The 26,724-nt window shown below is 38.7% G+C and overlaps 1 protein-coding gene across 3 annotated transcripts in view; it reads left to right on the top strand.

Annotated features, from left to right (window-relative positions):
- Window positions 1-26,724, top strand: part of TNPO3 (transportin 3) — a 100,492-nt gene that overhangs the window by 65,718 nt on the left and 8,050 nt on the right. For all 3 annotated transcript variants that reach the window (XR_014833962.1, XR_014833961.1, XM_013990808.3), the window contains 10 exons: window positions 2,182-2,373; window positions 4,781-4,872; window positions 5,886-5,962; window positions 7,335-7,395; window positions 8,447-8,587; window positions 11,324-11,440; window positions 13,044-13,138; window positions 14,580-14,736; window positions 16,635-16,802; window positions 24,158-24,270. Coding sequence is in view for 1 of the 3 variants with exons in the window: in XM_013990808.3 (XP_013846262.1) it covers window positions 2,182-2,373; window positions 4,781-4,872; window positions 5,886-5,962; window positions 7,335-7,395; window positions 8,447-8,587; window positions 11,324-11,440; window positions 13,044-13,138; window positions 14,580-14,736; window positions 16,635-16,802; window positions 24,158-24,270 (1,213 nt within the window). In the remaining 2 variants the exon portion in view is untranslated. The remainder of the gene's footprint in view (window positions 1-2,181; window positions 2,374-4,780; window positions 4,873-5,885; window positions 5,963-7,334; window positions 7,396-8,446; window positions 8,588-11,323; window positions 11,441-13,043; window positions 13,139-14,579; window positions 14,737-16,634; window positions 16,803-24,157; window positions 24,271-26,724) is intronic.

Consider the following 26,724-nt stretch of genomic DNA (forward strand, 5'->3'; position numbering starts at 1 on the left):
TAGTTGCTAGAACATTTTATAATCTGATCGGACTGGAGAAAGGATTTTTGAAAGATTAGATCTCTAGATAGAGAAGCAGTTTGCTGCCAGTACTCTGCTTCAGCATAAATATTTCTCTTTGTTAGACTTTGGTATATACTTGAGCTAATCAGACTGTCCTGTATTTCTACCCTAGAAGCTGCTAAAAGGCTGAAGCAAAGGGGAGGGTATTTCAGTGTTAAATACACACCTCACTTAAAAACTGATAATTGTTACTGAAACTAAATAGAAACGTATTAAAACAATGATTGTTGAGTTATTTAACTTCCAGCTGCCCTTACTGACTTGAAAGAATAACTGGAGATCATATAAAATAATTGGAAGTAAATAAGGAAACTGAAATCCAGAAAGACTAAATAATTTAATTTTTCCAGATATATATATTAAGACCCCCAACATTCAAGACTATTCTGAAAATTTTAAGAATCTTCAAATTTGTGAATATCATTGTTTGCTATGCTGTGCTTATCTTTATTACCACCTTTTAACTTTTACACATGATCTTTTTTTACTGACTGAAACTCTTATTTAAAAAGTGCTGTGTGTTTCTATTTTCTTGTGTATACAGACATGATGGATATGCTTACATCATAGCTGAACCACTTGCACATTCAACATACCATTTAAAAATTTTTTCAAGGAGTTCCCATTCTGGCTCAGCAAGTTATGAACTCGACTAGTATCCATGAGGATGCAGGTTCCATCCTTTGCTCAGTCGGTTAAGGATCGCCATGTGCTGCAGTTTAGATCACAGATATGGCTCGGATCTAGCGTTGCTGTGGCGTAGGCCAGCGGCTACAGCTCCGATTCAGCCCCTAACCTGGGAACTTCCATATGCTGCAAGTACAGCCCTAAAAAGCAAAAAATTTAAAAAAAAATTTTTTTTGCAAAATACTTATTTTCTAATTCTTAAATTTCTTCACTTCCATTATCTGCCTCAACATTTGGCTTTCTCTTCTGAACGATTTTTCCACAGAGAAACAAAGTGGATTTATTTGTTAAGACTTATCTTTCAGTACCTCCTTTCAGTATCTCAGTCAAATTTATGCCTGAGTTAGAAGACAAATTGCTGCATGTTCATACTTAGTCTAGAATAGTCAAAACCACAGATACTTAGTTTGAGAATCATTGAAGCATATAACATTAGAGTTGCTTGGGTGAAGTTTTAGATTCTTGTTCTTCTGATTCCCATGCTAAACAAGCTTTTTTTTTGGCCATACCCATGGCATGCAGAAGTTCCTGGTCCAGGAATTGAAACTGTGCTACAGCAGTGAGACCACCAGATCCTTAACCCACTGGATCACTAGGGAAATCCGACAGGCTTTTTTTATTTAAATTAAGCAGGGGTTCATGCTGGATTGATGCATTGTTTTCATCATTAAACTAGATATGGAGATAACTAAGGGCTTTCAGAGAGTATTTCTTTTATGGTTTGATATGGGCTTACTTTAAAGTACCGAGTGCTCTTTAACCATGTATGATTTCCGTAGAAAAACATTCTGATTTTTATGATGCAAGGTAAAGAATAACTAGGATGTATTTGCTTTGTCCAAACTCACCTATATATAATCAGTTTTCTTGGAACACTTACATTTGTTAAAAAATAAAATACAATTAATTCTTCTAGAAGTGCTAAAGATCTATCTGTGGTTTTAGGACCTTTTATAAAGAAGCAAGAATGAAAGTGTTAGCTTTAGATAACTCATTAATGTAGGCTTTTTTTTTTTTTTAATACAAAGTGATTAATCCCTGAGTGTAATGTTACTCTCTGAGCTTTACCTTCTTTTTTTACATTTCCCTGTTCTTAATACTTGGATGATCATGTCCACCTGGTTTCAAACTGAGTCAGTGATTTTCAGACAGTGTTCTGTGTGTGAAGCTCTACCAACAAGCAGCAGTTGATTTCCATGAGGAAAGAAATGGAAGATAAACAGTGGGGCTCAGCGCTCCTTGTCACTATTTGTCAGTGAGATCAGCTCCATTTAATATTTTTTTATACTATGAGGTTTAAACGCATTTCATTTTTTTTTTTTTTTAATGGTTCTTCTGCTTAAAAAGGGAATGTAAACCTTTGTTCTAACAAACTAAATGTTTCTCTTGAGTTTCAAGTATGTAATCTTTATGTATGGCTTTTCTCCTTAGACCCTGTGTTGGGCTATTTGATGAAAGGCCTGTGTGAAAAGCCTCTGGCTTCTGCTGCAGCCAAAGCCATTCATAACATTTGCTCTGTCTGCCGAGATCACATGGCTCAGCACTTTAATGGACTCCTGGAGATCGCCCGTTCCCTTGATTCCTTCATGTTGTCTCCAGAAGCTGCTGTGGGCTTACTAAAAGGTAATTTACTTAAGATGTTAAGGAGGAACAGTCTCTAAACCACTTCTGGGAGTTCTCATATCAATTATATCCCAGTGTTTTCATTGCAGTTTACTCAGTGATAGGGAAGGTCACTCAGAGGGGATGGTGTTAATTACATATGCATGCGTTCTTAGAATATTTTAAGGCTCTATAACTTCAAAGTTCTTACAGTGTTTATAGCACAAACCTAGATTTTGGGTGAAACATTGCAACCAAACATAGTTCCTTTTTGAGTTGGGGGAAAGAATAAACATGGAGACCAAATAAGCATTCTTGTACCGAAGAGGTAAGTGGAAATCTAAAAGTAATGTGCGTGGATTAGTCCTATAACTAGAAGTGAAGAGTCCTGGTTGCTTAGTGGTCTGAGTAATCTGATTGTTGACAGTTTGCTGGCTCCTAGAAAGAAAACACTTTCTAACCCATACTTTCTGAAAACAAATCAGGGTGTCCTGTGAGATAGTAAAATCCTTTCAACTGGTCATTTAGAAGGGATTGGGGTATATCAAGTAAGAGATTGGGTAGTACAACTGTGCAGTGTCTTTTAAGCCTCCGTGAGTGGCACACAGCCTTGGCCAGATTGAATGACTATTACATGTGAACTAACTCTGTTCTTTCTCACTTCTGTGATCAGTCAGGTTCCCTATCAGCTGATAAAACTATGCATTTTCGTTTTCTTCTTTTTTGGCTCTCCCATGGCATATGGAGTTCCCAAGCCAGGGATCAGATCTGAGTCACAGTTGCAACCTAAGCCACAGCTGCGGCAGGCAATGCTGGATCCTTAACCCACTGGGCCAGGGATCGAATCTGTGTCCCAGTGCTCCCAAGACACTGCCAATTGCATTGGGCCACAGCAGAAACTCCTAACTATGCATTTTCAAGACATATTTTATTTTTCCTTTTTTGCTTTTGGCCATGCCTGACTCAGGCAGAAGTTCATGCCACAACAGCTGCTGGAGCCATGGTGGTGAAAATGCCTGATCCTTAACCATTAGGCCACCAGGAAACTTCCCAAGATAGATTTTCTTTTTGAAGCATGGGTTTTTGCTCCTTTTCTTTGTAAGCATAGATTACGAGCCATTAAATCATTTTCTTTTCTTTCTTTCTTTCTTTTTTTTTTTTTTAAATGGCTGCACCTGAAGCCTATGGAAGTTCCGAGGCTAGGGGATGAATTGGAGCTGCAGCTGCAGGCCTATGTCACAACCACGGCAACACTGGATCAGAGCCCCATCTGTGGTCTACGCTGCATCTTCGAAGCAATGCTGGATCCTTAACCCACTGAGTGAGGCCAGGGATTGAACCCGAATCCTCATGGACACTATGTTGGTTTCTTAACCTGCGAGCCACAACTGGAACTCCCAGTGTCAGATATTCTTAACTATCGCTAGTAGGTATTACTGTCATCTTGTCATTTTTTAGTGAAATTTAACCTTGATGGCAAAGTAACATCTAACCTCTAATAGAATGTGACATCACAGTTATACAGTGGTATCTTCTACATATAGAAAACTTTAGTAACATTCTTTTCTGTAGGGATGAATTAACAGGAAAAAAATATTATTTGTTAGATTTTATCCCCCTAGTTTTAAATGAAAGTCTAACTCACCCATGGTTTATAGACTGTAAAGAAAAATTGTTCAGTTTTTTATTCAAATTTGAAGGTTTGTAGATTGATTGTGGATTTATTCTGTTGAATAAAATTTCAGGAGATGGGAGGCTGAGTAGAAAGGGGGGGGGGTCTGGGCCTTCTACCCCCACTTTAACCTAACTATCCCCCTTTTTTTTTAAACCTACTTATTGGCATTCCTATTTAAGGTTTCATTTGGGAGAAAAAGGGAGAGGAGAGATTTTTGCAACTCTTTAATTTTTAAAAGAAAGACAAACTTAACTGTTATTTTTCTGTTCAGAATACTCAATTTACAGATAAGGAAACTGGATGCCCTGAGAGTGTGCCTTACCTAGTTCATGGAGTCTGTTGTGGTGAACTAGAGTTAAATCTTTAATTTTACTCCATTCTTCAAAAAAAAAAAAAAAATTATGTCCCTGTTTCTCACACTTCTCTGGTGTTAGGAATTGTCTCTGTTGCTTATCAAAAATGAAGACGGTCCTTGACCCACTGAATCTCTGAGAAGTTTGAGAGCCATTGTACTATGCTATATTAAAATAGCTTTGACATGACAATGTGAAAATCAGTATGGTCTTCTAAGCCAAGTAAAGAAAAACCATACAGCAATCATTGATGACAAAACAAAAAATTTAAAAAATAATAGTGCTGATCTTTTAAAAGAATAGAACCAGTCTGGCTTTTCTGTTAGCCGTATGATGTAGACCAGTAAATTCCTCAATTCAGTTTTTATTTTCTTTGTTTGTATCTTCCTTTGTCTTTCAGGAACAGCGCTTGTCCTAGCCAGATTACCCTTGGATAAGATTACTGAATGTCTTAGTGAACTATGTTCTGTTCAGGTTATGGCATTGAAAAAGGTGAGTCCAGTTAGGTAACGGGTGAAGCAAATATAACATGTTTACATGTTAGAAAGGAAAAGACAAAATTATTTATTTGCAGGTAGTCTTCAGTCTATCTAGAAAAACCAAGAGAATGAACTAAGAAGTTATAATAATAAGTTTATTCAAGTAGCTGTATATATGGAATAAGTATTCCAAGATCAATAGATTTTCACTGGTACTATTTAAAAGACAGAATGAGGAAACACCATTTAAGTTAACAACCAAAACCATAGCCTAGTATGTTACCTTGAAGAGTGTTGTAAAGATGTCAACTCTTCTCAAATTACATTTATGGTATAGGAGCAATGAATATACCAATGGGATTTTTAGGAGAACCTGAAATGATTCTCAAGTTTATCTCTAATGATATGCTGGTAGAAGGATCTAAGAAATTTTAGGAAAGAAGAATAGAGTCAACTTGTCTTATCTCTAAAAGTATATTATAAAACTATATAATTTTGAAGCTTTATATTATAAAAGTATAATGTAAATATAATCTATATTATACAATATATAATCATATAGTCTATATTATAATGTACAATGTCTATATTATCCTAATTATTATAAAAGTAAATGGGGAAAAATTAAATGATACTGTTTTCCACTCCACAGTCATCATGTAGTAAAAAGTAATAGGCAGTCTTGGCCAGGATGTAGTAAGGTGGAGAAAAAAATAATTTGATAATATAAATTTAAAAGTTTTTACCATTTTGAGTAACTTTGAGGAATCCATTAAAAGGAAATAATCAGAGATTGACACAAGGGTGATGTTGCAATGTTTGCTGTAGGCTGGTGTGTTTAATTGACTGGATGTTAATATCTCTCTTACTGTATAACTGGGTCACTTTGCTGTACAGCAGAAATTGACAGAACATTGTAAATCAACTATAATTTAAAAAAAGAAAAAAAAAACTGTAAAAAAAACTGAAAAAAACTGTATAATTTCAACACACATGACACAAACAAAATCTCTCTTATCTCTTTAGCTGTTGTCTCAGGAGCCCAGCAATGGCATATCCTCAGATCCCACCGTGTTCTTAGATCGCCTTGCAGTAATATTTAGGTAAGAAGGGAGATGCCAAATTCCTATCCTGGGTTAAAAGCTCAAATGAGACCATTATGTATTAAAGTAAGATAGTGTTTTTTTTTCCCCCCAACTTCATAGTACCCACTGTAAGCTCCTTCTGTTAGATTAATATAGGCTCATTACAATTTTAAAGGCAAAATCTAAGAATTTATTTTTGGTAGACCTTTGTCAAAAGACCCTTTAAAATATAATTACTTCTTTTGGTCTCTGGATCAGTGATTCTCAAACTTTAACCTGCATCAGCATTGCCTATAGTACTTACCAAAGCACAGATTGCTAGGTCCTATCCACAGAGTGTCTAATGGATTGGATCTTGGACAGGACCCAAGAATTTACATTTCTAATAAGTTCCCAGATGCTGTTACTTATTATTCCAAGGAGCACACTTTCAGAATCATTGCTATGTAATATATACATGCAAAAAAAATAAGCCTCTTAAGTGACCAGGTGAAATTAAACTTTCTTTGCTGTCAGGTCAGGAGGATTTATTACTTAAAAAAGCATTAGAGGGAATTCCCGTCGTGGCGCAGTGGTTAACGAATCCGACTAGGAACCATGAGGTTGTGGGTTCCATCCCTGCCCTTGCTCAGTGGGTTAAGGATCCGGCGTTGCCATGAGCTGTGGTGTACGTCGCAGACACAGCTCTGATCTGGCATTGCTGTGGCTATGGTGTTGGCTGGCAGCTACAGCTTCAATTAGACCCCTAGCCTGGGAATCTCCATAGGCTGTAGGTACAGCCCTAAAACGCCCCCCCCAAAAAAAAGAATTTTTGTTTTTTTCTTCCCTGCCTTCCTTCAAATTTGTGGATTCTGGAACTAGATAGATAGTTTGATTTGGCAAATCATGGGTGGGCCCGTATTGTGTGTCATTGCCTTCAGGCTAGAACCATGAGGAAGATTTTTGGTAGACTAGAGTTCTTAAAGCTTTTGCCTTCTAATGCTGGGAATGAAGCAGTCTTAGATTTCTCATAGTGCACTGACACAACCTCAATATATTTTTTATTAATTTGGAAGAAACCACATATTCAGTTTTATTAAGGGAAAAAAATGAAAAGGATAGTTGTAGTGTCCCTTGCCCACAGCCCATGTACCGAGTTGGATTGAATTTACATGTTATAGTGGCAGTGGCTTAAAGGAAAAAATTGAGAGGATGATTTAAAACTGTTTCTGTTTGAATGAAGTAGGAAGAAAAGATTATTGAGTTTTGAAAAAACCTTGACCTTATTTTTTTTCTTTTTTTCTTAATTGGTGAGAATGATACTGAGTAAGCTAGCAGGGATCGGGGGCTCTGGGTCTTTGATGAAATTAAAATTACTCTTTCATTAACTTGGACTTTTATCTTTCCCCAGACATACCAATCCCATTGTGGAAAATGGGCAGACTCATCCTTGCCAAAAAGTCATACAGGAAGTAAGTGTTAATGGATGCCTGTGGAACAAGGCTTTCTTCCTTTTTTCCTTACAAGGCTGTGGGTAACTAAAGTGAGAAGACACTGTCTCCTCTAGGTTCATCGGAGAACAATATCAGTTTGTTGATGTGGTTTAAATATCAGTGACAAGAGGAACAGAACCATCTAGGTTGATTTTCTTTCTTTCTTTTTTTTCTGTTTTTTTTTTTTTTTTTTTTTTGGCTTCTCCTCATGGCATGTGGAAGTTCACAGCCAGGGAATGAACCTGTCCTGCAGTTGCAGCCTGCGCCACAGCTGTGGCAATGCTGGGTCTTTAACCCACTGTGCCACTTGGGAACTTCTAGATAAACACTTTTGATTTTAGATTTGGTAAGAAAACAGGCGGTGCAGAAATGCACTGAAAGTCCAGAGAAGTAGGGAGAGATTAACTGTGTTAATCTTAGAATTACTGAGAGGCCTGATTGATACTGGCAAAATATTTTTGACAAAGCCCATTAACTGCTATAGCTTTAGTTTCTCTTTGATAATGTGCTTCTTTTATAACTTTAAAGCTGAGGATTGGTTGGCATGTTTTGAGAAGTGCTTTTCAGACTTCAGAGGGGAAACATCAAATATCTTAAATGTTAAATGGTATCAAATATTGCCATTTCCTTAACTCTGGTCCTTTTGTTCGAGGTCTTCCAACTTTTTGGAACTGTCATTATACATTTCCTCTTTTATATAACTCATTCTGATTCTTCCCCATCCTAAATCATAAAGAAAATGTATATCTTTGTCTTGTGGTAAAGTTAGAGATGCTCCTCTTCTGTTCTAAAGACTTGCTGTGCTTCGCTTAAGAAGTGGCTGTGTTTTAGTGATAGATGGTGTATTGAACCTCTGCGTGTATACACACACCCACTGACCAGAATCAGGCCATGTGTGTTCCTATAAAGAAAGCTTTTTCCAGATTGTTTAAAAGCCAAATCATTTGGTAAACTTGGGAGCTTTTTTTTCTTTTTCAGCTCTTAGTTGTTCATTATTTTCTTTCTTATGCTCTTTTCACTTTTGACTCAGATATGGCCAGTTTTATCTGAAACTCTAAATAAGCATCGGGCTGATAATCGGATTGTAGAGCGTTGTTGCAGGTGCCTCCGTTTTGCTGTTCGCTGTGTAGGCAAAGGATCTGCAGCTCTACTTCAGCCACTGGTCACACAGGTAAGTTCTGTCCAAGAAGGAAAATGTAAAGCATACAGAATTTGAAATCAGAGTACTTAGAGCAGAAACTCTGCTGATGAAATGAAACATTCGTATTTACTAAATACAAAGTAAAAAAATATTTGAAAAAAGGTAGGTAGTGCCTATGGTAGGTTTATTTGTATAAGGCAGATATCCTGCAATCTGTTCTATATAGTGATAGTCTAAATAGCAACACATTTCAATATGAAATTAGGAAAAGAGAATATCTTTAATACTCAGCTCTTATATATCAGTGCTTGTGCATTTTATATTAATTTCCTTTTAAAAACTATGCTAAGTCAAACTTTGCTATTTCTGGCCCAAAGAGATTTTTCTTTTCTTCACCATAGTTTGTTGTTCGTATAAGCCTCTTATTTGTCAAGAAATACATTTGACTCTTGTAGTCACCAAGATTGGTATGTAATTATGATGGTGTGACTCAATGTATATGGTTCTCTGAGATCATTTTCGCAGCTGGAACTATGCTCTATGAGATGCCTATGACTACTGACTTAATACAGGAAGTAATTTGTTGGTGTTAACCTTATAGCAGAGCCAGGGTGAGATTTAGGCAAATAAATTGATGGAGGCAAGGCAACGTGCCAATCCTGCATTTTCAGGGCACTTAGCAAGTACCTTCTCAAATTTTGCACTCTGCTTCGAGGAAAGCTACTGCAGAGCTGCAGGCTAGATCCCACCCACCAACCTGGGCAAGGCACGTAGTGGACTGACCCTGACAGTGAGTGTCCCCTAGTTCTGCACCTCAGATGCCTTGCTCTTTTTTTTTTTTTTTTTGTCTTTTTAGGGTCACACCCATGGCATATGGAGGTTCCCAGGCTAAGGGTCAAATTGAAGCCATAGCCACAGGCCTGTGCCACAGTCATGGCAGCACCAAAAGATTCCATGCTGTAAGTATTGTTTATTGGCCATTTTTGTGCTACAGTGGCAAAGTAGTCAGGAGGTTGTAAAGCCAGCCAGACTAAAACTTACACTTTTTGGCCCTTTAAGAAGTTTGCTGGAGTCCCCTTGCTGGCACAGCAGGTTAAGGATCCAGCATTGTCACTGCTGTGGCTCAGATTGCAGTTGTGGTGCAGGTTATGATCCCTGGCCCCAGAACTTCTCCATGCTGCAGAATTATTTAATGAATTTAAAGAATTATTTATTTATTTATTTAAATGATTCATTAAGTACACCATATAGTTTTGAGTATACAACACTGAACAGATTCTTGGCTCCCATTTCATGTTCTCATGGGCCAGTTAGACTACCCTTTAGCTCCCATATATATTGTTTTGTTTTGTTTTGTTTTGTTTTTTAGCCCCTGTATATATTGTGTTTATATAATAAGATCAACACACGTGTTGCAATAGGTTTTTTATGGGTTTTTTGTTTTTTTGCTTTTTGGGGTTGTGCATGCAACATATGGGAGTTCCTAGGCTAGGGGTCTAATTGGAGCTGCAGCTGCTGGACTGTGCCATAGCCACAGCAACACTGGATCCAAGCTGCATCTGCAACCTACACTGCAACGCCAGATCTTTAACCAACTGAGCGGGGCCAGGGATCAAACCCTCGTCCTCATGAGTTTGTTACTCCTGAGGGTTTATTACCTTGTTTGGGTTTGTTACCACTGAGCCACAATGGGGATGACTCTGAGGGTATTTTAAATGGATGGACAGTGGTCTCTTAATTTTTTAGAGAACAGTAGAATAAAAGTTCTAAACAAATCATTTAATTTAAATATTTATACTGTATTAAAATTTTTATTCTGCTGAGATCCAGATATCTTGGTAAGAAACATTGATTTTATAATAAAATTCATTGAATAATAAGAATTTAAAAAAAAGAAACATTGATTTTACTCAAAAGATTAAATAGAGGGGTTTAGAAACAACTCAAAATTTAATAAAGCTTTCACAGTCTCCTCTAAGATGATATTTGATCATTTGTCCCTGCTTTGGTTCTTTAAAGAAAAGAATTATCTGGAATTCCCTGGTGCCCTGGAGGTTAAGGATCTACATTGTGACTGTTGTGGCTCGGGTCACTGCCATGGTGCAGTTTCGATCCCTGACCCTGGGACTTCTGGATGCCACAGGTTCAGCCAAAAGCAGTAAGAATTATCTTTAGTAGTTCCCATTGTGGCTCAGTGGTTAACAAATCTCACTGGGAACCATGAGGTTACGGGTTCAATCCCTGGCCTTGCTCAGTGGGTTAAGGATCCGGTGTTGCCGTGGGCTGTGGTGTAGGTCGCAGACGCGGCTCGGGTCCCACGTGGCTGCGGCTGTGGCTTAGGCTGGCGGCTACAGCTCTGATTCGACCCCTGGCCTGGGAACCTCCATGTGCCAAGGGTGTGGCCCTAGAAAGACAAAAAGAAAAAAAAAGAATAATCTTTAATGCAAATAAGAGCAACCTGTAGGCTAGAAAATTTAGATGTTCTATGTTAGGGTTTTAACAAATATTATACAAGCTTTGGATATGAACACTTTAATGGTTCTAGCTTGAAGTATTATACAATTCTTACTGCATTGTTTTGGAAAGATAATAGGTCAAAGGCTTAAAAGAACTCTAAATAGAGTACTTGAAATTATTGAGGAATTGAAGCCTATGTTTTTAAAAAATGTTGCCTATCTATCTCAGAATATCTTCCTCTAGACAGCTAGCTAAGCTGATTCTTTTTGAGGGCTGAAAAATTGAACTAACTGGTTTTTCCCTTGGCAGATGGTGAATGTTTACCATGTACATCAGCATTCCTGTTTCCTGTACCTTGGTAGTATCCTTGTGGATGAATATGGCATGGAAGAGGGCTGTCGGCAGGGACTACTAGACATGCTCCAGGTGTGTTTTCTGTGGGGAATATAGATGTGTTGGGCTTGGAGGGTCTAAAGGCCAGGCATTGTGTTCTTCACCATGTCTTTTTAAAAAAATTCTTTTCTTTGATTAAAGTATAGTTAATTTACAATGTTGTGCCACTTTCGGTGTGTACATTATGTTGTTAATTCTGTTGCTTCTTTATGTTTCTCTCCCAGTCATGATGATTTCCTAATAACATGAAAGTAGAACTACCTAGTGGTTCTCTGGACAGTAGACAGGCTTGCTTGGTAAAATGAGAGAGAGATTGACCACAGAAATGTGCTATTCCTTGCAGTTATTACAGCCTAATTTATGCCTTCCAGAAATAGGGTTTTTTGGGAAGGTAGGCAAATGGATTTTTTTTTTTTTTTTTTTTTTTTCCTTTTTAGGGCCGTAGCTGCAGGATATGAAGTTCCCAGGCTAGGGGTCAAATCAGAGGTGCAGCTGTCAGCGTACACCACAGCCATAGCATTACCAGATCCTTAACCCACTGAGCAAGGCCAGGGATCAAACCCACATCTTCATAAATACTAGTCAGGTTCATTACCACTTAGCCATAACGGGAACTCCCGGCAAGTGGATTTAAATTAAAGGATTTGAAAGCTCAAGTATGATTCTGTTTTTAATTTCTTGCCTGGAACCCCCAATTAACTGGTTTACATAGCAGGGATATGGTCTTAAGATAAGTAGCAGGAAGTAGGAAAGGCTCCTGATCTGCTTCTTTTCCCTCCCTCCTAGTCATAGTGGAGAAAATACGTTAGGGGATTAAATCATATGCTGCTTTTCCCAAGATGTCTTTCCTTTTAAAACTGACATTTCATTATTGTTATTAAAACTTCATCTTCTCCCTTAGTGGACCAGACCATATCTAATGCATAAGCATTGTCTTCACTTTTAATAACTTCTAAAACTTTGAGGTGATATCTATCCAGTTTCATCAGCTAAAATCTATACCTCAACCCTTTCTGAAATGTTCTATGTGAAGACTGTGCCAACTAAGAAAGGCTTACATCCTTCCTTCCTTTCTTTTCTTTCTTTTTTTTTTTTTGGCTGCGCCCATGGCATCTGGAAGTTGCTGAGCCAGGGATCAGACCTGAGCCGCTAGTGACAACACTGGAACTTTAACCCGTTGCACCACAAAGGAACCCCTGTCTTCCCTTTCTTGATCTGATTCTCATTGAAGTTTTTTTTTTTTTTTTTTTTTTTTTGGTCTTTTTGCTATTTCTTGGGCCACTCTTGCGGCATATGGAGGTTCCCAGGCTGGGAGTCGAATCGGAGCTGTAATTGCTGGCCTACGCCAGAGCCTCAGCAACTCGGGATCCAAGCCGCGTCTGCGACCCACACCACAGCTCACGGCAACGCTAGATCCTTAACCCACTGAGCAAGGCCAGGGATCGAACCCGCAACCTCATGGTTCCTAGTCGGATTCGTTAACCATTGTACCACGACGGGAACTCCTGATTCTCATTGAAGTCTTTTTCTTTTCTTATCTGTGCTTCCCTTCTCTTTGTATGTTATGCTATTTAGCAAGTCTCAATCCTGTGGCATTTATTTACAGGCATTTATTTTTAAATAACTTCTGTTTTAGGCACTGTGTATCCCCACCTTTCAGCTCTTAGAACAGCAGAATGGTCTTCAGAATCACCCTGACACCGTGGATGACTTATTCAGGCTAGCCACCAGGTCAGTGCTTCTGAAGGGCAGTCCCTTTCTTCTGCTGCTCTTCCCCATCACTGCTTAATCTTGTTACCTAACACGTAACTTCCCTTCTCTGTAAAATGAGGTAAGAAGAGTGGGTAGGTTAATGATTCATAACCCAAAAGTTAAATCGTGAAACAGAATATCTCCATAAGTGAAGAAGAGTTGGATGGGAGCAGGAGAAAGCATGAGTTCCTTTCATGAAGGTGGGTACACACCCAGGACAATAAAAATGAGCTGTCTAAGAACATTTGACTAGCCAGTCTCTAGAATCCTGTATAGTTTTAATATTTTATGCTACTATGATATCATGCTTAACTTAGCTCTTTCTTTGAGAAGCTTATCATCCTTTAGATACAATCATAGGCTTTTTTTTTTTTTTTTTTTTTTTTTTTTAATGGCTATACCTGAGGCATATTAAAGTTCCTAGGCCTGGGATTAAACCCATGTCTCAGCAGCAAGCTGAGCTACTGCAGTCAAATTCTTAACCTACTGCACCACAGCGGGAACGCCAAAAATTCTTAGGCTTGTAAGATGCCTTAGAAGTTACCTGGTACTGTACTTCCCAATTCTACCCCTAGCCTGCTACCCCCCACTTGTTCAAATTTCTTTTACATGTAACACTGACATTTGTATTTGTTCTGAGTCCCTAGCTCAGGAATTTGACCCCTATCCCTTGGTAAACATAAAAACATTATAAAATAATAAGCCATTATTAAATATATGTATTATATATGTAGTTATGTATTTTTATCATTTACAAATGTAAAGTGTTATTGACTATTTCATCTTAGGATTGAGTAATGAGCACCTTTTTTGGTTAGTTTTTAGACAAGTTAGAAAAACCTTATTTTGAGTTGGTGTGAGAGAATTGTTGGATGGGCTATCAGTCTGTTTTCACAGTGTGTTCCTTAAAAAATTAATCTCTGGAGATGCTCTTTACACAAATCGTTGCCTATTAAAATAAATTGGAAACAATATTTTATCTTTTCCTTGGAGATTCTTTAGGTACATTGGAGGATCTGAGAAAATTGAGTGGGACTTATAGAGAGTTCCCATATATTCCTAGCTTCCTCTCCCCTTGCCCCACAGTCTCCCTCAATATCAACATTCCTCACCAGAGTGGTCCATTCATTACAATTATAGAGTCTGTAGTTTACATTAGGGTTCTGTCTTGGTGGGTACTTTCTATATGGGTTTGGACAAATGTGTAATGACATAATAACATATACCCACTGTTAGTATCATACAGAATAGTTTCATTATCCTAAAAATCCTCTGTGCTTTACCTATTCATCCCACCCTCTGCTTCCTCAACTGCTGGTAGCCACTGATCTTTTCACTGTCTCCATGGTTTTGCCTTTTACCCTTGCTACTTTTATGGCCTAATCCTGTCATTTACATCTAGCCTGTCTTTCCATACCAGGTTTATTCAGCGTAGCCCTGTTACCTTGCTGAGGAGCCAAGTTGTCATCCCTATCTTACAGTGGGCCATTGCCTCAACTACCCTGGATCACCGGGATGCCAATTGCAGTGTCATGAGGTTCCTACGAGACCTTATCCATACAGGGGTAGCCAATGATGTAAGTATAAACATTGTAGTTTTTCTACTTTGTAGCTCATTTTCTCATAACTTAGGGGGAAACTAGCATCTCTTTTATTTGATCTATATTGGTGTGCATATCCCATAGTGGATCATTCATTAACCAAAATATCAACCAATGGATTTAAGATATCCTGTACCAAGTGTTGAAGCTGTATAAACTAGTCTAAAATTATCTCTGCTCTCAAGCCATTTGGTGTCTAATTGAAGAGATAAATAGGTATAAAGAATTAACAGGGGAGTTCCTGTCGTGGCGCAGTGGTTAACGAATCCGATTAGGAACCATGAGGTTACGGGTTCGGTCCCTGCCCTTGCTCAGTGGGTTAACCATCCGGCGTTGCCGTGAGCTGTGGTGTAGGTCGCAGACACGGCTCGGATCCCGCGTTGCTCTGGCGTAGGCTGGTGGCTACAGCTCCGATTAGACCCCTAGCTTGGGAACATCCCATATGCCGCGGGAGCGGCCCAAGAAATGGCAAAAAAAAAAAAAAAGAATTAACAGGAGTTCCCATCGTGGCTCAGTGGAAACGAACCCGACTAGCAACCATGAGTTTGCAGGTTCAATCCCTGGCCTCAGTCGGTTAAGGATCTGGCGTTGCCGTGAGCTGTGGTGTAGGTTGCAGACACGGCTCGGATCCCGTGTTGCTGTGGCTCTGGCATAGGCCGGCAGCTACAGCTCTGATTGGACGACTAGTCTGGGAACCTCCGTATGCCTCGGGTCCAGCCCTAGAAAAGGCAAAAAGACAAAAAAAAAAAAAAAAAAAAAAAGAATTAATAGGAGTTCCTGCTGTAGTGCAATGGGATTGGCTACATCTCTGCAGCGCCAGGACAGAGGTTCAATCCCCAGCCCAGCCCAGTGGGTTAAAGGATCTGATGTAGGTCACCCCTGTGGCTCAGATCTGATCCATGGCCCTGGAACTCCACATGCCAAAAAAAGAGCGGCCCAAAAAAGAAGAAAGAATTAAAATTAAACAGCTGGTAGACAGTATTTGATTGTCAGATGAGTGATATAAATCATGATTGCTATAAAATCAGAGGAAGGAAAGCTCTTTGGAAAGAAGTAAATTGAGTTAGCTTCCTGGAAGGGGAGGGACCTCAGTGGGCCCATTTGGATGGATTGGAAAGGGGAATAAATCTAACTGGGTTATAAATCATGATCAGAAAAAGTCAGGATAATATTAAGTGTGTTAATAGACATTTAGGAGACCTGTTTGGCTAGAGTAGTAAAGTGGTTCACAAAATTTTCAAAGGTAGGTTTGACTAGATGAGAAATTGAAGGTAAGGGAGAACAATAAAGAAATAAGCAAGTATGTGAATAGGCTAATTATTGAAGAATTTTTGGCAGCTAAAAGAGAGGGAAAAGAAGAAAATAAAAATGAAAGGCATTTTAAGTTTTTTTTTTTTAACATAGTAAAAATACGTTTATTCAGAGAATCAGCAGGAAGAAAATAAGATTTTTTTCCAAAGGAAAGATTAGATATCTGATAGAAATCTTTTTTCAGTTGATTTTTTAAAAAGGAAACAGAGATACCTTAAGTTATTTTTCACAGGAAAAAAAAAAGTTAAGAAAATTGCTACCCTTAATCTTTAACCATTATTTTTTTGTACAGTGTTCTATTCATGGAAAATCTAAGTGTTAAGGTTAATCTCAGCTGAAGCCCATGCCTATTTCCTTGAAATTAAAACTCTTAATAATTTAGTAATTATTTAGAAACTCTTAATTCCTAGTAACAAAATATTTAGTGTACTTTGTGAATCCAGCTGTTATATATATATACTTTCTTCCTCAAAAAAGAGAACTTGCTAGACTAACGGGTAAAGAGTACTTGGTCTTTGGAAGGTTGAAATTAGAATTTTTCTGTTGTTCCTGTTTTCTTACAGCATGAAGAAGACTTTGAATTACGGAAAGAACTGATTGGACAGGTGATGAACCAGCTTGGACAACAACTTGTAAGCCAGCTGCTTCACACATGCTGCTTTTGTCTCCCCCCCTATACCCTACCAGATGTGGCCGAAGTGCTCTGGGAGATCATGCAGGTTGATAGACCGGTAAGATGGTTTTCATAAGGAACCCATTTTCAGCCCTTGAGTCCAACTACAACTTTGAAACCGGCCCTGTTGTATGTTAATGGAACCTGATATAGGTTTATTGCCAAGTTTAACCGTTAGTTGAAGGGGGCCTATTGAAGGCCGGTAATTCATTATTGGGTTCTTGAAAACATGTTTATGTGTGTCACTGTCAAAAGGTTTATATATTACCAGAAGTGAATACTAAGCATTGAGTTCGGCTGTGTGGCCAGCCAGTGGGAGATTTGTTCACTTGTGAGAGATGCCCATGTATCAGTTATATAGTGTTGAAGGTTATTCAGGAAGTGTTAATTCACTTCAAATTCCTTAGTTAGCACTATATGTTCCTTGGTAATAAATCTAGCCAGAGCATTTGGAGGCATATGCATATAAAAGTAGCCCACAATATACACTTGGATTTGTTTCCCCCTTGGGTTTATTTATATCCTATTTCAGTTTTTGAACCAGGTTTTTTATCACCTGAGCATGGAAGGTTTTTTAGGCTCTGCAGTAACGTCCAGGTAATTTTAGTACTGGGCCACATGAGTCATAATTCATAATGGTCAGGTTCATCATAAATCAGTAATCATGATTCATCATAAATCAGATTATGTGTACTGCATACTATAATGGTAGCATATAGTATAGCCTGTACATTACTGCTTTTTTTGTTTGTTTGTTTTTGCTTTTTAGGGCCGCATCTGGGGTATATGGAGGTTCCCAGTCTAGGGGTCCACTCAGAGCTGTTGCTATTGGCCTACGCCAGAGCCACAGCAATGCCAGATATGAGCCGAGTCTGCGACCTATACCACAGCTCATGGCAACGCCCGATCCTTAACCCACAGAGTGAGGCCAGAGATCGAACCCACGTCCTTATGGATATTACTAACTAGTTGGGTTCATTAACCCCTGAGCCACAATGGGAACTCCAACCTGTACATTATTTTATTTTTTATTTTATTTTTTTATTTTTTGTCTTTTTGCTATTTCTTGGGCCTCTCCCGCGGCATATGGAGGTTCCCAGGCTAGGGGTCCAATCGGAGCTGTAGCCACCAGCCTACGCCAGAGCCACAGCAACACGGGATCCGAGCCGCATCTGCAACCTATACCACAGCTCACGGCAATGCCGGATCCTTAACCCACTGAGCAAGGGCAAGGACCGAACCCGCAACCTCATGGTTCCTAATCGGATTCGTTAACCACTGTGCCACGACAGGAACTCCTGTACATTATTTTAAATAAGGTTTATAATTTTTTTTTTGTCTTTTTGCCATTTTCTTGGACCGCTCTCGCGGCATAGGGAAGATCCCAGGCTAGGGGTCAAATCGGAGCTGTAGCCCCTGACCTACGCCACAGCCACAGCAACACTGGATCTGAGCCTCGTCTGCAACCTACACCACAGCTCACCGCAACGCAAGGGCAGGGATCGAACCCGCAACCTCATGGTTCCTAGTCGGGTTTGTTAACCACTGCGCCACAACGGGAACTCAAGGTTTATAATTTTTTAAAAATCAGTTCAGAAAAGTACACAGTTGGACCAGTTGTGGACCAAGTTGACTTGAACCACAGAAAAATTCAAATACATAAGTATCTTACAACTTTTAAGTCCATGTACATCTTAGTGTTGTCTCCTACTTTACATCAGTGATTGCAGTTCTTAGCCTCAAATTTCAACAGTTTCCCAAAAAAGGTAATGTTACTGAGTCAAAGTTCTACCTAGTCTTGAATTTTTGTGTTCATCTCCAAAATTCAGTGATTAGTGTATATTGTCTTAGTGGGCATATGCTTTATTTATCATTAATTCAGTCAAATGAAAAACTAGGCGTTCCTGTCATGGCACAGAGGAAACGAATATGACTAGGAACCATGAGGTTGCAGGTTCGATCCCTGGCCTTGCTCAGTGGGTTAAGGATCCGGCGCTGCCATGAGCTGTGGTGTAGGTCACAGATGTGGCTTGGATCCTATGTTGCTGTGGCGTAGGCCAGCAGCTGTAGCCCTGATTAGACCCCCAGGCTGGGAACCTCCATATGCTGAGGTTTCGGTCCTGAAAAGACAAAAAAGAAAAACTGTCACGTGTGGGGTAGATGTGTAATGGATTTCTAACATTTTATTTAGATTTATACTGTAGAAATAGCCACAAGAACTTTTAATTCTTACGCATCACTCTTTGTGAGACTCCTTTGTGACTCGTTTCATCAAATAGCTCTGCAATCCTTCCATAAGCTCAAGTGCTTTAGGAATGAATAGTACCTATAGTTCCCATTACTTTTTGTTCACCGCACCTGTTCCATTTCAATCTAATACAATAGTATTTTGTTTTTCTAAAGAAAGTACTCAAACATCATTAATATGAAAAATAAAATTTCTTTGCTTTTACTTTTTTATAAATATTCTTGATTCCCAGGAAACAAAAGACTTATGCAGTTTCAACTTTACGTAAATTTTGGATTCATAAATACGTAGGTAAAAGCTGAAAAAAAAGAGCGGCAAGTTTGGCATGAACAGAAACCAAGTATCCATGTGCTCTTAAGTTTACTATATACCTACTGAATTGTTAAAAATTTACAAGTGATTTTTTTCTGTAAATACCAACTTAACAACTGGGTTTTTGTAAAGGAATTGTTACATGAATTTGTAAACTGATTGAAATTGTAATTAAGAATGTAAGTTCAAAGGAAATTGAGCACATTCTTAATCATACCGTTTTCAAAGTTCAACACATTCTTCAATAGTAGACGGCATACTAGCTTTGTCTCAACTTAAATATCAACTATTAAAATTCTTTCCTCCCTCCCTCCCTCTCCCCACTTCCCCTTTCTTTACTTGATACCCATCTGTAGCAAATTTATTCAGTATTTTCAATCATTTTTCTCAAATTTCCTTTACTGGAAGTTAAAACCCATCATATACTAGCTATGCTTTTTAGGTTAGTTTCTTTTTTTGAGAAATAATTGACATACGTCACTGTATAAGTTTAAGTCATACGGCATTATGGTTTGATTTACATATTTGTGAAATGGTTATAGTAGGTTCACCTAATATCCGTCTTACATGAATACATTGGAAAGGAAAAAGGAAAATCCTTTTGATGAGAGCTCATGGGATATACTTTCTTAACAATTCCCCTGTGTATCGTTCAGCAGTGTTAGCTCTAATCGTCAGGTCATACATTACTTCCCTAGTACTTACTTATCTTCTAACCGGAAGTTTGACCTTTTGGCCACCTTCTTCAGTTTCCCCTCCACCAACTTTTTGCTTCTGGTAACCACATGTATGATTTCTTTTTCTATGAGTTTTGTTTTTTATTTATTTTTATTTTTTTTTAGCTCTTTGACATTTCTAGGGCCACTTCTGCGGCATATGGAGGTTCCAGGCTAGGGGTCAAATCAGAGCTATAGCCGCCGGCCTACGCCACAGCCACAGCAACACCAGATCTGAGCCTCGTCTGTGACCTACACCACAGCTCACGGCAACGCCAGATCCTTAACCCACTGAGCAAGGCCAGGGATCGAACCTGCAGCCTCATGGTTCCTAGTCAGATTCACTAACCATTGAGCCACAATGGGAATTCCTGAATTTTGTTTTTTAGATTCCACATATGAGTGAGATCATACAGAAGTTGTCTTTCTCTGTCTGACATATTTCATCTAGCATAGTGCCTTTAAGGTCATCCACGTTGTCAGAAATGTGATAGAATTTCCTCATTTTTTATAAATGGATAATAATATCCAATTGTATATGTATGTATGTGTGCACACGTGGACACACACACAACTGCTTTATCCATTCATCCCTCCACGGACACTTAGGTTATTTCTGTGCCCTGGCTATTTATAAGCAGTGCTGCTCTGAAACATGGGTATGCAGAAGTCTGTCTGAGTTAGCGTTTTCATTTCCCTCGGATATATCCCCAGAAATAGAATTGCTGGATCATTTGGTAGCTGTATGTAATTTTTTTAGGATCCTCCAAACTGCTTTCCATAGTGTCTGTACCAATTTATAATCACATCAATAGTACATAGGTGTTCTCTTTTCTCCTCATCCATGCCACCATTTGTTATCTGTTATTTTTTTGATCATGGCCATTCCAGCAGGAGTTAAGATATCTCATTGTGGTTTTTTGGGTTTGTCTGTTTGTTTACGGCCACACCTGCAGCATATAGAAGTTCTCCTGCCAGAGATTGAATCCGAACCGCAGCTGCCACTGAAACAATACTAGATTCTTTAGCCCACTCCACTGGGCTGGGATCAAACTCATGCTTCCACGGCAACCAAACCTGCCACTGTAGTTGGATTCTTTTGTTTTTGTTGTTTTTTTAGGGCCATACCCACAGCATGTGGAAGTTCCCAGTCTAGGGGTCAAATCAAAGCTGTAATTGCCAGCCACAGCCACAGCAACACCAGATCCGAGCCATGTCTGCAACCCTGTACATACCACAGCTCATGGCAATGCTGGATCCTTAACCCACTGAGCGAGGCCAGGGATTTTATCCGTATCCTCGTGGATACTAGTCGGGTTCATTACCGCTGAGCCAAGATGGGAACTCCCAGTCAGATTCTTAACCCACTGCCCTACAGCGGGAACTCCTCTTATAGTTTTCATGTGTATTTCCCTAATGATTAGTGGCGTTGAGCATTTTTTCAAATACTTGTTGCTTTTATAAATCTTTGAAGAAATATTTATTCAGGTCTATTGCCCATTTTGGGGGGGGGGCTTATTTGTTTCTAAGAGCTGGATTCATGGGTTCTTTATAGATTTTGGATGTTAACCTCTTATCAGATATATTGGTTTGCAAATATTTTTTCCCATTCCTTAAGTTGTCTTTCTACATTGAGTACTCTTAGCTCCTTTATCAAATATTAGTTGACAGTATATAGTTTACTTTATTATTGTTCTTGTTTTGGGGAATACTATAGTTAACTTAAGGGTTGTTTTGGGGGTTTTTTGTTTTTGCATTTTCAGAATTTTAATATAACACTGGTAGTCTCTATTATTTCCTGCAAAACTAACATTTAAAAAGAGCCATATTAGTCTTAATCTTATCTATATTTCAAAACACTCCACAACTTCCGCATTTTAAATGCATTATATCGTCCATCCTCACAATAAAGAGCACTTGTTCAGGGCAGAACACACACTGCACTCTAATATGCGGAAGTCATTAAGTCCATTATACTCATTCATTCATGGGTCATTTTTGTATGCCAGGACTTGTCAATTAAAGGTTCTTCTTGTTTGCCTCTGCTTATTTTTGTCTGACTAGAGTATTGATTTACTTGGGGGTAACACTTGGAGAATTATTCAGTACTTTTTAGAGTGGAATATTTATTTTTGCCCCAGTCTATTGTGATCATAAATTAACATAATAGGAAGATATATAATGTAAAAAATTTAGGTTTAAGAAAGTTATGGAGTCGGAGTTCCCATTGTTGCAGCAATCACTTATGCATATTCCCTTCATCACCTTGTTCATTGCTCAGAAATAACTACTCTTGGAGTTCCCGTTGTGGTGCAGTGGTTAACGAATCTGACTAGGAACCATGAGATTGCAGGTTTGATCCCTGGCCTTGCTCAGTGGGTTAAGGATCCCGCATTGCCGTGAGCTGTGGTGTAGGTTGCAGACGCGGCTCGGATCCTGCGTTGCTGTGGCCCTAGTGTAGGCCGGTGGCTACAGCTCCGATTGGACCCCTAGCCTGGGAACCTCCATATGCCGAGGGAGCGGCCCTAGAAGTGGCAAAAAAAAAGTTATGGAGTTCCCATTGTGGCTCAGTGGTAATGAGCCCAACTAGTATCTATGAGGATGTGGGTTTGATCCCTGGCCTCGTTCAATGGATTAAGGATCCAATGTTGCCGAGAGCTGTAGTGTAGGTTGCAGACCCTGCTCGGATCCCGTGTAGCTGTGGTGTAGGCTGGCAGTTACAGCTCTGATTGAACCCCTAGCCCTGGGAACTTCCATCTTCTGTGGATGTGGCCCTAAAAAGACAAAAAAAAAAAAAAAAAAAAATTAAGAAAGTTATTTTATAGCTGAAAATTATGGTCAGAGTATACATGCTACTTAAAAGCATAAAGAAAAAAATGGAGCTTTCTCAAAGAATAATTCAAATGAAAATAAGAACCCAGGGAAATTCTAGAATTTTGATTTTTAAGTTTAAAAAGGAAGGATAATGGGGGAAACAGACTATGTTCAGATGTAAATAATTTTTTTTTTTTTTTTTTTTTTTTGTCTTTTTGCCATTTCTTGGGCCGCTCCCACAGCATATGGAGGTTCCCAGGCTAGGGGTCTAATTGGAGCTGTAGCTGCCAGCCTATGCCAGAGCCACAGCAACATGGGATCCGAGCCGCGTCTACAACCTACACCACAGTTCACGGCAATGCGGGATCCTTAACCCACTGAGCAAGGCCAGGGATCGAACCCGCAACCTCATGGTTCCTAGTCAGATTCATTAACCACTGCGCCACAACAGGAACGCCAATAAATTGTTTTTATGAGCAGGAAGACGGAGTTCCCATCGTGGTGCAATAGTTGACAAATCCAACTAGGAACCATGAGGTTGCGGGTTCTATCCCTGCCCTTGCTCAGTGGGTTAAGGATCCGGCCGTGAGCTGTGGTGTAGGTCGCAGACGCGGCTCGGATCCCGTGTTGCTGTGGCTCTGGCATAGGCCAGCGGCTACAGCTCCGATTAGCCCCCTAGCCTGGGAATCTCCATATGCTGTGGGATCAGCTCTAGAAAAGGCAAAAAAGACCCCCCCCCCCACCAAAAAAAAAAAAAAAAAAATACTGATCAACAAAAGGATTTTCTAACCCAAGAACCAGGCAGGTAGACTGGTTATGACTACTGAGAAGAGGGGACCTGAAAATCCTTAAGATGTTGGATTTATGTTATAAACACACACACTTTTTGAAATGTTTACTTACTATACTTTTGTCCTTGCTCTTTCTGATACATGAACCCTTGCTTTGGATTGCCTTTGATCTCTAAGCTCAAGCGTTTTCTGGCCGCTGGTTAATTTTTAAAATATTACATAAGTTTTAAAGACAGGAACGAACAATAGCTTCATCCAGAAGAGACTTCATTTCCAAGGTAGAAGGGCTCTGTCTGAAATGATGCCTGCAGCCCCCTTGAAAGGAAGTCTAGGCATGCCTTTGTAGAGGATTCCAACTCACAGTGGTTTGGAAGGCCTAAAGATAGTACTTTTGTTAACTCCCTTACTTGCTTCCAAGTCTCGGGAGCTAATGCTGCTAAGGAAAGCCTGTGGGGTTTTGTTATTATCTGTAGGATCTCACTTGAGTAAGCCCTGCCTCATTTTCAAACTCTCATCCCTCTTCTCTGTACAGACTTTTTGTCGATGGTTAGAGAATTCCTTGAAAGGTTTGCCAAAGGAGACAACCGTGGGAGCTGTCACAGTGACACACAAACAACTTACAGATTTCCACAAACAAGTCACTAGGTGAGTGATGAACAGCAGCTTGGATATGTAGAAAAAATATCTTTTTTTCTAATAGCACCTTAGTTACTGTATACCCAGGATTATGTTTCTTATGTGCCTTTGTAAATTCAGTTTTGTGTCTGTTTAGCCTTGAATTGCACAAATTGGCTTTGGAAACCAATCTTGGCAAAGCTATCACCATGTTGTATATTGTGCCTCGGTTGTATTGTACATGTGTATTAACTGGTGTAAGATCATAATGGGAAAGTGGAAGCATTATTTCTTCCAAAAGAAAAATGCATTGAGCAGCCCACTGCTCTTCAGAAAATCTACCTGTGTCTTTTTGAAGTCCTTTCTAAATGTAATAGGCATTTTAAATATAGCTATATAATCCTCCTAATTTCAGTTTTATAGCTATAAGGTTTTCCTTGATTTCTTTATAGTGCCTCTATTAAGTTTCATTTTTTAGTATTAAGGATAATATTGAAACTCAAGCCCTTTCCTTCTTTCGACTATTTTCCTTAAAAATGTAATCACTGAATCAAGTTACAGGACTTTTAGGATCTTTGATAGCATTAACAGCAGTCGCGTAAATTGGATTTTGTAACTGTGATACCTTACTCTGATATTTCTTTTTGAATGAGTTGTTGTAGTAGGGTTGATAATAATGAAAAACAGAATGAACAAAATGCATGTGATTATACAGAAAAATATATAAGCTCTATTATAAAGGGAAAAAATAATAGTATCATATAATCCAGCTTGCACTTAAAATTTTTTTATTTTTTAATTTTGATGCAAATACATGCAAAATTTATCATCCTAACCATTTTTAAGTGTATAGTCTCCAGAACTTTTTCATCTTGCAAAATGAACGTATACTCATTAAACGACTATTCATTTCCCCCTCACTCCCCCATGCCCCCTGGCAACCATCATTCTACTTTTTACATTTGACTACTCTAGATACCCCATATAAGTGAAATCATGCAAGTATTTGTCCTTTTGTGACTGACTTAGCATAATGTCCTCAAGGTTCATCCATGTTGTATCAGAATTTCCTTCCTTTGAAAGGCCGAATAAGGAGTTCCCATCATGGCTCAGTGGTTAACGAATCTGACTAGGAACCATGAGGTTTCGGGTTCAATCCTGGCCTTGCTCGGTGTGTTAAGGATCTGGTGTTGCTGTGGTTGTGGGATAGGCCGGCAGCTGTAGCTCCGATTGGACCCCTAGCCTGAGAACCTCCATATGCCGTGAGTGCAGCCCCAGAAAAGACAAAAAAAGGGGGGGGGCTGAATAACATTCATTTATGTGTGCCATATTTTATTTATCCATTCATCTGTTGATGGACATTTAGATTGATTCCACTTTTGACTATTGTGAACAATGCCACTATGAACATTACAAGTATCTCTTCAAGACCCTACTTGCAGTTCTTTTGGATATATACCCAGAAGTGAAATTGCTGTATTACGTGGCAGTTCTGTGTTTATTTTTTGATTTTTTTGATTTTTGCAAAACCGCCATACCGTTTTCCATAGCAGCTATATACCATTTTGCATTCTCACCAATGTGCATAAAGTTCTAATTTCTCCATATTTATTTTTTGCTTTTGTTGCCTGTGGTTTTTGGTGTATATCCAAGAAATTAGCTTTTTCCCTATGTTTTCTTCTGAGAGTTTTAAAGTTTTTGGTTTTAACGTTTAGGTCTTTGATCCATTTTCAGATAATTTTTGTATATGATGTATGTTAAGGGTCCCACTTCATTCTTTTGCAGTTCTCCCTGCACTGTCCTTTTTTCACTGAACAGTCTTTATACCCTTATTGAAAATCATTTGACTATATATGTAAAGGATTTATTTCTGGGCTCTCTGTTCTATCCCAGTGGTTTGTGTATCTTGTCTTTATGTCCATATGATACTGTTTTGATTATTATGACTTTGTAATAAGTTTTGAAACTGGGAAATTGAGACCTCCATTTGTTCTTTTTCAAGAATATTTTGGCTCTTTGGAGTCCCGTGAGATTTCATATGAATTTTAGGGTAGATTTTTCTATTTCCACAGAAAATGTCATTGAAATTTTTGATTGGGATTACACTGAATCTGTTGATCACTTTGTATAGTTGTTAACATCTTAACGAAATGAAGTTTTCCAATCTGTAACACAAGATGTCTTTCCATGTATTGGTATCTTTAATTTCTTTCAGCAGTGCTTTATTCTTTTTGGTGCTGTAGTAAATGAACCAACTTGCACTTTTAAGCTATTCTATACATATTTATATATATGTAGGCTACTTTGTTATGCATAGTAAATTTCTGAAAAGATGCAAAACTAGGACTTTTAATTTCATAACCTTTTGTACTATTTGCATTTTTTCATGAGCATGGTATACTTTTAGAATTAAAACCAGACCTAGTTTTAAAAGGGAAAGAAAATTAAATGCTAATCTTTTTTTCCTGAGAAGTGATTTTTTTG

This window comes from Sus scrofa, chromosome 18, assembly GCF_054392235.1.
Source record: "Sus scrofa isolate SSC_HxYL_T2T_F1_AM1 chromosome 18, Sscrofa_HxYL_maternal_Yorkshire_Landrace_v2.0, whole genome shotgun sequence".
Lineage (NCBI taxonomy): Eukaryota > Metazoa > Chordata > Mammalia > Artiodactyla > Suidae > Sus > Sus scrofa.